Here is a 14,809-nt window from a genome sequence, read left to right on the forward strand (position 1 = left end):
AATGGAAAAGCGGGATTTTAAATCAGGACCCTAAGATCCCAAGCCCAACACCCTAACCATTAAGGCAACACCAGGAAAGTTCCTACTCGAGAGACGTGAACATGAGAAATATGCATAATAAAAGAATATTGGATGTTTTCTTGTTTTATACATCATCGAAGGTGGTGGAAGAGCAAGAACACAGAACATACAATGACGTTCACGGGAGCAACAAAAGTTGACAAAAAGTGGAATCGGAATCCAAAAAGGTCCCGACTTGTGTCCCTGGGCGATATAAAATAAAATCGGCAATTCAATAATAATTACCTTTAGAAGAGTGAAAAAAATTAACTTTGGAGCCATTTTACCTTGCGTCCCATGGAGCCTATTATTTAATTATATCGAGGAAGAAAAATCACTCTTTCCTAATTTTTTCCCCAATTTCACTCCCGATTTCAACATACTTATTTAGGCCATGAGTTTCAATCGTCAAATATAGAATCGGCTTCAGAATATCAGCTTTTAATAAGCCGATATGATACATTATTCAGTCTTGCCAGTAGTCAATCACATTGCACCTAGCCTCATACAGCCAATCAGCATATACTGTGAACAGATGAATGGACAGCATATATATATATATATATATATATATATATATATATATATATATATATATATATATATATATATATATATATATATATATTTTTTTTTTTTTTTGAGGAATGTTGGCCTAATTTAATGACTTGGTATTTCGTAGCTCCAAAGAATGTGCACGTGGGCGATGGACAATAATTAAAAATCACTTGATACTATGGCAACGGTAAATCCATCAACTGTGTGGCATGTGATTTGCATTCATATCCCAAAAGAGTTACTTATTAATGTGGGAAAGAATAGCATCAACTTAACATTGTGCTATTTATAATGTGGATGTAGGTGTTGTGTGTACGTCTTGTTCGTCTGTTTTCTGGCACAATTATGGTCGGCTGCAGAAGATATTGGCCCTAGAATTGAGAGGCAGTTTTGATTTTGACCAGGTTGCGAGCTTGCAATGAACTCCTCTTTTTATAAGGGGTTCTCTTTTACTTTGCGAATCAAAATATTGTGAAAGTTTTATAATGAGCATTGTAAGATTTGTTTGTGCCATTAGGAGGGTTTCCCTCAATTTCGTTTGCACGCGAGTCTTCTTGGCAGTTTTAGAAGAGAATTAAACTTTAGATGTTGGAATTGGCAGAAGTGTGTGGCAATATAGGGCATGGTGGATAATGTCATGGAGTGTTGATATGAATGTCGAAGTGAGCATGTGGATGAAAATGTCTTCCAATGATGCTCATGCACTGTTGGCTGAACCCGTTGTGCTCTCTCAATATAAAAGGGATGAGCATTTCATATATTGATTATCTTGACTTGTACTACTTAGCTCATTGGTTTATAATCTGCTTTAGCAGGTATCAGAAGGTTGAACTGAGCCCTCCCCAAGAGCCTAAAGTATCCCCTTTTATTTACTCGGATCAGGTTTTGAGGACCAATTCTGATGTTTTTTTTTATACATTTTAGCACTGGAGCTTGTTCATTTTCTGTACAGGTATCCCCTGCTTAATGAAGGGGTTACTTACCTTTATAACCCTTTATTTTGAGAACCTTCATTATGCGGGAGCTCGTTTTCTTTTATTTCTTCTGGAAAAAATTACACTTGGTTTCCTAACCGTAATGTTTCGGTCTAAAAGCAAAGCCATACGCTTGGTATAACGATAGTTTTAGGTGCAATCGACATTATAATATTATTATTTACCTAATAATAGAGACAGTAACACAATAATGAAGTTAATTTATTTGTAACATCAAAACGATCTTGAGTCAAAGTTTCCGTACAAAAAGGCAGCGGTGGAGGTGGTGAAGGAGATGGTTATTTTTCACCCTTTCATTCTGAAAAGTTAATTATTCGCAAGCCTTCTGAAAAGTTAATCACCCCAATGGAAGGTTAATCAGTGGAAAAACGTTTCACACTTATCGTTGCTAAGGAACTCGCATTGCACAATCACCATGACACTGTGATTGCTCCTTTGCTCCTTTGGTGTTGCGAGTGAAGACCTTTGTTAAGCGATGAATAGTCATAAATGAAACCATTTGTTGTAGCGAACCTTCGCGATGTGAACCTTCGTTAAGCGGAGGATACCTGTGCTACAAGCGTCATGTAGCAAATTTTGAAGCCGATGTAAAAGAATGTATATTGGACAGGTTGTAGCATTATTACGTCTGCCACCAATGGTGGATGGAGGTTATGTTTTCACCACTGTCTGTCTGTGAGCAGGATATCTCCAAAAGTTATGGACGGATTTGGTTGACAGGTTGGGAGTGTGACAAGGACGAATTGATTCAATATTGTTGAAGATCCAGATATGGATACGATAATTAAAAAATTTATTAAAGTGATTCTTCACCATTGAGAGATGGGTCCAAAATGATATATACAGGTGGTGGACAAAAAAATGGAAACACCTGGGTAAATGAGGGACACCAAGTCCAATGAATGCAACTGCTTCCACACAGGTGTGGCCCATGTGTTAATTCAGGAAATAACATCCCAGCATGCTTAGGGTCATGCATAAAAATGCTGCACAGGCCTCGTTGCCTATAATTATGGCAAGCATAGCTGCAAGAGTAGACCTCGGTGACTGAAAGAGGGGTGATTGTTGGGGTACGTTTGGCAGGAGTTTCAGTGGCAATGACAGCTCAACTTGCTTATGTTTCACAAACAATGGTGTCGAAGGTGATGACTGCATGGAACTCCGAGAGAAAGACCTCGTCAGCAAAGGGCAACAGTGGGCGAAAGTGCACACTCCAGGATCGTGATACCCGTGCATTAATTTTAAGTGGAAGGCAAAGCAATAAAGCAGGCAAGCAACTGCAGATCAATTGACTGTAAATTTTATCCTGAGGCATGAGCAGCCAGTTTCATCAAAAACAGTCCGCCGAGAACTCTACAGAGCGGGATACCATAGTCGGGTTGCAGTGCATAAACTGCTTATCAAACCTGGCAGCAATGAATGTTTGTGAGTCCAGTGGTGCAAAGAGCACAGGCAATGGACTACCGAACAATGGAGAAATGTGATATCGTCAGATGAATCATCCTTCACCATGTTCTTGACAAACGGACGAGTACATGTGTGGTGCCAACCTAAAGAACTCGATAATCTTGAGTGCCTGGTTCCAACAGTAAAGGGTACTGGTGGTTCTGTAATGTTGTGGGGTGTATTTTGGGGCATGGTTTGGGTGCAGTCATTTACTAAAGGCCTGGTCACACCTTGACCTTTTAGCCAGCGATGGCAACGTATTAAAATGTATCTAAAACGCTGGCTTACGTTGAACTTTTGATGTTTTTTTTTAAAGATTCGGATGTATTCATAGCGACTTGGTCTTCTGTATAACGCATTGGTAACGGACACAGAACGTTTCGTTGTGTTATAGATAACTTATACCAACGAATGCTGAACCTGTTGGCGGCCTACACAACCGATGCCCAACGATAGTCTAACTTAGGCATAGCGCATTGCACGCATCGCCGACGATGTCGTGACGTAGCCTATTAAAAGGCTGACGCACAACGATTCGAATCATAACTGCCGTAGAAATGGAAGGGTCAACATCGTGGTCACACCTTGGCGATCTTGCCAGCGTATGCCGACCGAAGAAAAATGTGTCTAAAACGTTGGGGCACATCAAATACGGTATGAGTAAGTTTGGTATACGTGAGTAGAACGCTAAAGTACGCTATCATACGTCGTAGTAAGTAGAGTACGTCAAGAAATTTTAAACATGTTCAAAATTTTACGACGTACTCGACGTATGACACACGCTCCGCATGCGATGGGGATAGGTTGTACACACGATATGTGGACGCTTACACACGTCCACAAAGGCTACTTATAAGCTACTCATAAGTCGAAACACGTCGCGGTAATGTCTTTTTTACGCGAAACTTATTTCTAACTTATGTTTGACGTGCCTTGAACCAATTCTTTACGTAGTCCCAACACACATCCACGTATGTAGACGTATTCCAATGACGTCTTCCGGTCGACAAAAAAAAATGTGTGCCAGCGTTTTAGAAAAAAAAATTCAAAAATCGGCATACGTTGGCTAAAACGTCAAGGTGTGACCGGGCCTTTAGAAGGCAAGGTCAATGCCAATCGCTACTTTGTCGTACTGAGTGATCTTCACCACATGTTGCAGCATTTATTTCCTGCTGGATGGGGTGTCTTCCAAGATGACAATGCCCACATTCACAGAGCACGTATGGTCGCCCAATGGATTGATGAGCCTGACACTGATGTTATCCATATGTCATGGCCTTCTCAGTCACCAGATCTGAACCTAATCGAGCATTTATGGGATATTCTGGAATGACGCTTGAGACTGCGTTTCCCACCTCCATCAAACAGGTCTGAAGTGATTGACTTTCTCGTGAAAAAAATAGTGCCGCATCCCTCCTGCACAATTCCAGACGCTGGTGGACCCTATGCCATGGCGCATACAGGCAGTAATGGCCACAGTTGGTGGCCCACCATCATATTAAATGATGTTACATTGGTGTTTCAATTTTTAGATCCTCATGGAGGATCTCTAAGTCTTACTCACGTTGTTGTTCTTCATCTTCTTGTTGTGGACTTTTTTGTTTCACAGCCTACAGTTTTCATCGAAACTTCCTGAAACTTGGCATGCATATGTAAAAATTCCCTGCGCAGACAGTAACCATCTCCGATTTTGAAAATTCCTCCTAGAAAAAAAGTTACGTAAAAATATCTCCGCTAATGGAAATCGCCGAAAAAATTATCTCCGAAACTAGGCAAGCTTTTTGAATTCTGTTTGTGGGAATCAAACAGGGCATGAGCAGAGATGAATTGCTGCACATATGATACATCACAATGACATCATATCAATTTTTATGATGTCATTCCTATTTTTTGACATTTTTTGTTTCACAACCCAGAGTTTTCATCGGATCTTCGTGAAACTTGCCATGTATATACAGAAAGCCCAACCGCAGGCAGTAGCCATCTCCGATTTTGGAAATTCTTCCGAGAAAAAAGTTGACGTCATAATATCGTCGCTAATGGAAATCGCCTATACCATTATCTCCGAAACTAGGCAAGCTGTTTGAATTTTGTTTGCGGGAATCAAGCCGGGCATTTGCACAGATAATTTATCACATACCTGATACATCACAATGACGTCATATTCGTTTTTATGACGTCATCATTAAGAGGACGAGGATCTTAGCTCATTTGAGCTTCTTTGTCAACTACCTGCAACACAATATTTCAAAACGTATGTGGACAGATTATGACAAAACTAGGTGGATGAGTTGATTAGGTGCTAAAAACAAGCCGGTTCGATTTTGGTTCAGGTCCGGATCCAGATCTGGCCGATCAGTAGGATACAAAATGTAAACTGTTCAGCCTGGCAAAGGTATGTGCTCCACCGATTGCCATTCTCATTATGGAGTGTGGCCATGCAGATGATTCAGTGGGCTCAGGGCTCAGGGCTCAGGCCCCCTGTGGGCCCCCTATGGGCTCAGGCAGGAACTTCTGAAATCTGGCTAGGCTGCCTCTTCGTTGACAGACATGCACCATCCTGCATCATGGCATAGTAAATATGCACTATTTAATGCTGGCAGATCGGTCTCCAGCTTAATGACCATCCGAGAGACGGTCCACTTTGCGATGAAATGCTCTCCTTGTGAAGAAGCAATGCAGCAACTTAAAATTCTGGTAGAGAGGAAAACCCAGACTCGACAGCTCAAAAGTGGGTACACTACCTCTGCATCATGCTCTCAGGAATTCAGCATGTAATATCATATAACAGCCCTGGAAAACTAATCTTGTTTTATCGTGTTGATCTTGTAGCTCTTTAACATTGTGATCTTAAATTATAAAATACTCAAAATCGTTGTCGACTTTAAACCTGGGAGTGTGGAAGTGAGTGGTGTTCATTCGGTGCCAGTCTTTCTTGTTACCTCTGTCACTGAAGGTGGATGGAGGTCATGCTTTCACCCCTGTCTGTTTGTCTGTGAGCAGGATGCCTAAAAAGTTATGGATGGATTCGGATGAAACTTCGTGGATAGGTCGGGTGTGTGACAAGGAAAATCTGATTCGATTTTGTTGTAGATCCAGATCTGGATCCGATAAGTTTTTTTTTTGAAGTGATTCTTCACCATCGAGAGATGGGGCAAAAACGATACGGAGCACGATGTCTCAAAACGTTGTGGATGGATTATGACAAAACTTGGTGGATGAGTTAGGCAGTTGACGAGAACAAGCCGATTAGGTTTTGGTTCAGGTCCGAATGCAGATCCAGCCATGGGATACAAAACACAAACTGTTCAGCCTGGTCGAGTTGTGCTCTCTATCGAGTGTCGTTCTAGTTTATCACTGTAATACATCAGTCTTTCCTCCAAGTTTATGGGAAAGCAGTTGAAAGATATCCTTGAACCCCCTTTATATCTCTTCTCCCATTAGAAGCAAAGTGTGCGAAATTCACAGGTGACTATTACCTATTCAAGCTTGACTTGTCCTTTTTGCCACTCAATGGCTCATGGAAGACACAAGTCATGCGATCAATGATGCAACGTGTGTATCCTCTCGAGGTTCATGTCATGGAACAAACACACTTTCAGATCTCTTCACATAAATTAAAAAAAAAACAAGTCTGAAGACGACGATGGTTCACGAGCGGTATTTGACAATGTAGATTGTTTCAGAAGTCAAGGATGAGACAACGTGATAATGTTTGACCAAGTTATAAAAATGATCAACATGATGTGGTACGAGTGACAGGTTATTCGCTGCAAAATGTCGAAACCCCAGTTTCGTTCAACAACTTTCAAAATTTGACCTTTGCATAACCTTTAAAGGTCCCAAAACAATGTTGTGGACATTAAAATAAGGAAACAGGATACGTGCTATAGCTTATTGGAGTTAGTTCGTCAAAGAAGGTCGAAAACCCGGTTTGATTCCCACAACTGAAAATTTTACCTTTGTGAACTTTAAAGGTCAAAGGTCAAGGATAATGACCTTTGATGCAAAACTTCCTCTGGAACATTCCAGGAACAATATAACGTCATGTAGGCGATATGGCATTTCGCACTCCTCGGATTATCCATACTTTGATGAAATCAGCGTAAAAACAAACTTGAAGGGGGCACCACAGGCAAGGTGTTCGAGATAGAGAAAAATGGTTTCAAGACTTTAGGTGGAGAATGACCTCACGATTATGCATTAAAAATATTGTCTTCCTAGCTTCCAAAGTTTGGGTGGTCGTCTGATTTTTATGTCAAAATTCGAGATTTTCTAAGTTCATGACCTTGTGACCTTGACCTTGGGACAAATGAAAAATCGAGCTCCATGGGGCTATGCAGGTGCCATTGGGCTAACCAAATACCGAAACCACTGCCAGATTCGACAAACCCCTCGGAGAAGATGGATTTTTATGTCAAAATCGCAATTTTCTAAATTCGTGACCTTGTGGCTTTGACCTTGGGACGAAAATGAAAAATCGTGCTCTGTGGGGCTATGCAGGTGCCATTGGGCTAACCAAATACGGAAACCCCTGCCAGATTCGACAAACCCCTCGGAGAAGAAATTTTTTATGTCAAAATCGCTATTTTTTTAAGTTCGTGACCTTGTCACCTTGACCTTGGGACGAAAATGAAAAATCGAGCTCCGTGGGGCTATGCAGGTGCCATTGGGCTAACCAAATACCGAAACCCCTGTCAGATTCGACAAACCCCCGAGGAGAAGATGCAAATTGAAATCGGCTACCCCCTAAAAACATGTTTTTTGGGCGTGGCTCCACCCATAATGGTTGGACCACGCCCATTTTCAGGAAAACACAACTGGATCATGATATAAACCTCCCACCAAAATTTCATCAGGATCGGATCAAAACCCACGGAGCTATGCTCGGGACGTACAGACAGACAGACAGACAGACACACAACAATAATGAATATAGTGGTCACATATTTTTCGTGAACCATAATTTCAACTCATGATGTTTTCCATCTTTTTGAGTTAAATGTTTTTCTTTGTGGAGGAGTATTCTTGGCACTGCCTGCACTCGGCATTCACTAATTACTCATCATTGCAAGTTCATCTTTGGTCTTTTTTGACTGAACTATCTTCACTGGCCTTTGACATTTTGAAGACAGCAAATTTGATATGGCATGATTTCTTACCAGTTTGAATCATATTTTCTTGAAATTTTCACCAGTATCTTCTCACTTGAAGCCCATTTCTACAGATGGAGCTTCAGGTGCATGAAACTCATCTTGTATTTTGCAGTAAGGTCACAGAGAGATTTGTAATCCATTCTTCTGTAGGGCATTCCAAGTCTGACTCCACATTGCCTCAAAGGATACATAGCCGCACAGTCCATCATCACTTCTGTGACAAAATATAAAGTACTTCTGGAAAAAAAAATTTTGGTATTTGAATTCTATCAAGATTATCATAACTCCCTCAGAGCCATTATACACAAGGATACTATTAAAGAAATCCTTTGGTGTCTTACTATTCCATGAGCTAGCTTCGGAGAGTTGCCAAGAGGTATGCACACTCACCTCTGGAACTGTCTGAGAGGAGGAAGAAGAAGAAGAAGAAGAAGAACAACAACAACAACTCCTTTCACGTCTTCAAGGCCCTGTCATACCTTGACGTTTTAGCCAGCGTATACCGACGTATGAAAAATTTGGCAAATACACTGGCACACGTCGAATACGTTATGGGTAAGTTTTGTATACGTTAAGAGCACGCTGAAGCACGCTGGTATACGTCGTAGTATGGCGAACTCGTTGACAAATTTTAAGCATGCTCAAAATTTGTCGACGTATGCCAGCGTATGACTCACACGTTCCGCATACGCTGGCCATAAGTTGTAGGCACGTTATGCGATCGTTGACACACGTCGATACATGTTACTTGTAAGTTACTCATAAGTCGAAACACATAGAGGTAATGTTTAGCCTACCCGAAACTTATTTCTAACCTCTGTGTAACGTATCTCCAACACATATTGACATATGTAGACGTATTTGATTGACGTCTTCCGGACGACCACAGAACTTACTGAACGTGTTTCTAACTTACAGCTACCGTATAATGGCGTATGGGCAGCATTTAGGGGAATTGGTATATAAAAATGGGCTTCACAGGAGGAACCCGTCAGTGTTCCAGACTCCATGTTTTTTTTGTTTTTTTTTATTCGGCATGACGGTGATGTTGACACTTCGATTTCTAGTGCGGTTATGATTTAAATCGTTGAGCGGCAGCCTATTAATAGGCTACGCCATGTGATCGTCGGCGATACGCTGTGGCGCACTATGCATAAGTTCGACTATCGTGGGGCATAGGTTGTGAACGCCGACAACATGCTAAGCATTCGTTGGTATAAGTTATCTATAAGTTATCGAAACGTTCTGTGTACGTTACTAATACGTTATGCATACGTCCAACTCGTTATGAATACGTCCAAAACTGAAAAAAAACATCAATAGTTGAACGTACGCCAGCGTTTTACATACATTTTGATACGTTGCCATAAGCTGGCTAAAACGTCAAGGTGTGACAGGGCCCTCAGATGCATAGGGCTGCCAAGGCAGTTTTCCATTGGTGAGGGAGCACATTCCTGAATGGGTCACCACACTGACACTGGATGGTTCATTCTTCCCACTGGGCTGGTACCTTACTCATTTTGCCGACTTCGTAAAGATTTATTTCTTTATTTGTATGCAGTCTGTGGCTGCTTGGCTGCATCATGTTCTGGGGGTGTGGCTGTGCTGCTGATGCAGTGCCCCCGTTACCAGTAAGTTGGTACTCATTTTGCTGACCTCGGAAGAATGGCATTCTGTGTCAACCCCCTGGTGTTAATTCAATGATGAAACACCTTTATTTACACAGCATAACCCACAACTTCCAAGTGAAAAACAAATTCAACAAATTTCAGAAAATTAATTGAAAACACAAAACGTGATTGTCTTGGTTGGATAAGTGTCCACTCCACTTCTGATAGCAATTGTAAATTCGCTCAAGTGTCACAAATCATCTTCAAAATCACACACCAGGTTAATTGGCCTCACCTGTGTTAAACTGTAGTGATGCTGATTATTTCAGAATAAAATAAGCTGTCGCTGTAGGTTACCTCTGTTGGATAGTTCATTTCACATCAAAGACAACCATGAGCACTAAGGTGATTTCAAAAGACCTCCCGGATAAAGTTGTGGAAAGGCACACATCGGGGGATGTGTATGAAAATATTTCAAAGGCCTTGAATATTTCCTGGAGCACAGTCAAGACAATCATTAAGAAATGGAAGGCGTTTGACATCACCAAGACCCTGCCTAGATCAGGCTGTCCCTCCAAGCTGCATGACCAAGCAAGGAGGAACTGATCAGAGAGGCCACCAAAAGGCCAATCCATCCATTGGGACCATACTCTGGACAGAGCGTTGGTGCTTCTGAAGCAGTCTCGTAGGCTATTGGGCACAATACTGGACAGGTCACCACTCTGACACGGGATACTCGAATGGCTCCATAATCCCAGTAAGCTGTTACTCATTTTGCTGACCTCATTTTGTCAGGCTGAGTGAAATGCACCTGGTATTAATTCAACAGCGAAGCGAGATTTGAACTCAGGACTTTAGGATCCCAAGGACCTCACCCTAACCGTTAAGCTAACACCAGACATAGAGGCCAAAGACAACTTTGAAAGAGCTACATGCCTTTATGGAAAAGACTGGTCACTGTGTGCATGTGACAATATCCCAAGCACTCCACAAGTCTGGCCTGTATGGTAAGGTGGCAAGAAGGAAGCCATTACTCAAAAAAGCCCACGTTGAGTCCCGTTTGAGGTATGCAAAAAGCCACTGTGGAGATTCTGAAGCCATGTGGCAAAAAGTTTTGTGGTCTGACGAAACCAAGATGGAACTTTTTGGCATCAATGCAAAACGTTACATTTGGTGCAAACCCAATACAGCACATTACCCAAAGAACACCACCCCTACCGTGAAGCATGGTGGTGGCAGCATCATGTTATGAAGATGTTTATCATCAGCAGGGACTGACGCACTCATCAGGATAGAAGTGAAAATGGATGGAGCAAAATACAGAAAAGTCCGAGAGGAAAACTTGCTGCTCTCTGCAAGAAAGCTCAAATTGGGACAGAAGTTCACTTTTCAGCATGACAATGTCCCAAAGCACATAGCCAAAGCTACACTGGAGTGGCTCAGGAACAAAAAGATAAATGTCCTTGAGTGGCCCAGTCAGAGCCCCGACCTAAATCCAATCGAATATCTGTCGCATGACTTGAAGATTGCTGTCCGTCAACACTCCCCATGCAACTTGACTGAGCTTGAACAGTTTTGTACAGAAGAATGGGCAAATATTGCTCAATCAATGTGTGCAAAGTTGGTAGAGACTTATCCCAACAGACTTACAGCTGTAATTGCTGTCAAAGGTGCTTCCACCAAGTATTAACTCAGGGTGTGGACACTTATCCAACCAAGATATTCCAGTTTTGAATTTTTAATTAATTTTCTGAAATTTGTAGAATTTGTTTTTCGTTTGGAAGTTGTGGGTTATGATGTGTAAATAAAGGTGGAAAAAGTCTGATTTAATTTAATATAATTCCAGGCTATAAGGCAACAAAAGGTGAAAAATTTGATGGGGGGGGGGGGAGGTGTACACTTTCTATGGGCATTGTAGTTTTTTTTTTTGAATTTGATATATTAATCAAGCATTTTCGCAAAATTTCTTCACATGTTCCATTCATTATTTACTCGTTTGAAAGATTTACTCACCAAATTAATAAGCAATGCAACGTAATACAACTTAATGGCATTTCATTAAAGTTCAAAACCTTTCCAATCGCACTGCAAATGAAATATTCATGCCAAATCGTGAAATCAAGTTCGTGGCAATAGGCATTTGTGGTTCCATTTAGATATCCATGCCTTCCATACATATATAAATGGCATGTTTTGGATGTTGAAGTATATTTCAATGTTAATTTAAGTAAACCAGATGACCTTGACCAGGAGAAAAATAATTAAAGTAGTATGTGTATTCATGACATTTGAATGTTGTGTAAACGGAACTTAGATTCTCACACGGATGTGAAAGACACCGTAAGGAGCATTGAGTTGCGTCAGATAGACTTCGTCCACTAATCTTCCATGAAACTACTTTATCACATGTATCAAATGTGTGTACTGTATCATATATGTACACAATACCAAATGTGTGTTCTGTATCATATATGTACACAATACCAAATGTGTGTACTGTATCATAAATGTACACAATACCAAATGTGTGCTTCTATTGTTGCCACCGTTTAAATATATTGCAGGGTTAAATCACTTGTGAATTTATCTGCCTGGTTTCATGCTTGATTTTCTCGTGTGATGTCTTGAATTGTATGTAATGCTGTGTTTCCTCAGTGTATATTTCTGCACCCCATGTTGTGCCATCCTTGGTTGATGCAGAGGGAGAAGAAGCAAAGCAGGAGACAGGTGGGCCTGGTTGGGGTTGGTGCTTGCCTTTTATTTATCGTGTTTCCACGATTAGTATGGGACACTATTTGACCTGTGCCTCGTTAATCATGGTGTCTGAGTTTTCGGGAGAGGACAATAAGCAGAGGAAATTGAGACCCTGTCGTGTAATGGATAGAATCTCCGCGCTGAGTCTGGGAGGTCGGAGGTTCGAACCTGACCTTGGCCGAGTTATACCAAATACTTATAAATGAATCGGTGGTGTAATGGTTGCAGTGTACGCTCCGAGTCTGGGGGTTCGGCGGTTCAAATCCCGGCCGAACCATACCAAAGACTTTAAAAATGGGACGTGCTACTTCCTTGCTTGACGTTGAGAACTTAAAAGGTTAAGATCACGGACAATCCCCATAGGTTGGCATCAAATGGGAGGTGGAAATTTCTCCTTCGAAAACGCCCCGCCGAGTGCGGTCAGAAAGGCGGTGCCATTGTTGAAATGTCGCTGGTACCCAGAGCACCCTGAGAAATGATGGCACTTCCCCCACGTGAAGTGGCTGTGTTTGTATGAAAGTCAACTCTGGTGTTCTCATGGACGTGTGTGTGTGTGTGTGTGTGTGTGTGTGTGTGTGTGTGTGTGGTGTGTGGTGTGTGTGGTGTGTGGGTGTGTGTGTGTGTGTGGTGTGTGGTGTGTGGTGTGTGGGTGTGTGTGAGATTTGTGTCGCAGCTCCTGCACAAGTCTTAGAGCCTATATAAAAAAGTAATAATGAAAAAGAAGAAGAGGTCAGGTCAAGGAATTTACACAATTTACTGGGATTAACATGATCTCTTCACTCTACTGAGTCAATTGAATTATTGTCTCTAATTATTTGTGTGCAAGTCTCAAAATAAGCAAAATGCACTTGAGGATCACTACATGAATTGACATGACATTAAAGTGATGTAATGTGACCAATGCAGGTATCAAATGGTGACAATGCAATTCTCACGACGTTGGGATACCACACCTGTTGTCCTTTGATTGTTTGCCTTGATGCCCTGTTAGCTGCTTCTCACAAATCGAATTCCTTTTTTACGTCGTGCTTGCAGTTGACTCTGAAACTAGTCTTGAGACGTGGCCACAATTTTAAATGCGAATAGTCACAGTGCTGTTGATGTTTGAGCAGTCATACTTTCTTCTTCTCAATATTTGTCAGGGACCGATCGTCCAATTGATATAATTGATGTACTTTGGTTTCTTCCCTTGTGTACCATTCGCCAGTGAGTACTGAACTAGTTGAGTCCAAGTTTGTAGCATCTGAACTCACCATCGTCTCCCGCTTATTGATTCTGAATGAAGAAAAATGTCCTTTCAACCCTCCGCCTTTCCCCCTCCCTCCGCCTCCAAAGCTTTCTTTTTGTTGTACTAATTCAGGCTTCGAACTGCGAAGAAGAAACATGGACTTTGGTTCTGGCTCAAACTAGTTCTCGCTTGAATTAGTTCAAAACGTGCTCGTGGAGACAAAACAAGATGTTACACATTTTCAGCAGCTTATCATTTTGCTTTTTTGTTGTTGTGAGATTAATTACTTTCTTTATTAAGAGCAATGTCTCATGAAGTTTCACTTTGATGCAATGTGCTCTCTTCTTTGGAAGCATTAGACTTTGAGTTTAAATGACCGAGCCTGAAGAAGATATTCATTGGTTGTTTTTTTTGTCCCATTTTATTGATTAGTGAGGTGCTTTTCTTTATGCTTCCACATCCGAAGGCCGCACGATGCCTCCGCAGCCGAAGGCCGCACACAATTTTTCGGGTTGTCCGTCGGCTCTCCATCCGTGTGTCCGTACATGCGTCCTTTATAGGGTTTTTGTTACCATGATAACTTGAGAACCCCTGAAGGCATTTCAACCAAACTTTCCACAAGTATGAACTGTAGCGCAACGCTGAACTGATTCTTTCTTTAGGTTCCACAGGTCAAAAGTCATTTTGCAGACCATAAGTCGAGTTCGAAACTTCTGGTGTTGTCTCTCTTCTACTTTTGTCTTTTTTTTTCTCTCCACACTCTGAAACTAGTTTGACCTTTAATTGAGATGAAACCTAATTGCGGGTTTGCATCCAATGCAGACAGAGACATGTCCATTGACACATTCACGTCTGATTGTATTTTCTAGTTATTTTTATTTCTCAACTACGAGCTATTTCTCATGTATCAATGTGTTTCATCTGTTGCTCTGCAGTTTAAGTACGATATAACCCAGCAGGCACACAACCTTGTTGCAACGTCGTTTGCCGGTTCTATCCTGA

At 41.4% G+C, this 14,809-nt stretch overlaps 1 protein-coding gene across 11 annotated transcripts in view; it reads left to right on the forward strand.

The window, feature by feature from the left end:
* OVCA2 (OVCA2 serine hydrolase domain containing) overlaps positions 1-14,809 on the forward strand; it is a 74,420-nt gene that overhangs the window by 17,686 nt on the left and 41,925 nt on the right. For all 11 annotated transcript variants that reach the window (XR_015056251.1, XR_015056252.1, XR_015056249.1 and 8 more), the window contains one exon: positions 12,481-12,552. Coding sequence is in view for 7 of the 11 variants with exons in the window: in XM_085873980.1 (XP_085730106.1) it covers positions 12,481-12,552 (72 nt within the window). In the remaining 4 variants the exon portion in view is untranslated. The remainder of the gene's footprint in view (positions 1-12,480; positions 12,553-14,809) is intronic.

The sequence above is a fragment of the Eptatretus burgeri genome, chromosome 3 (genome assembly GCF_056783735.1).
Source record: "Eptatretus burgeri isolate ZD-2024b chromosome 3, Ebu_testis_v1, whole genome shotgun sequence".
NCBI classification, from domain to species: domain Eukaryota; kingdom Metazoa; phylum Chordata; class Myxini; order Myxiniformes; family Myxinidae; genus Eptatretus; species Eptatretus burgeri.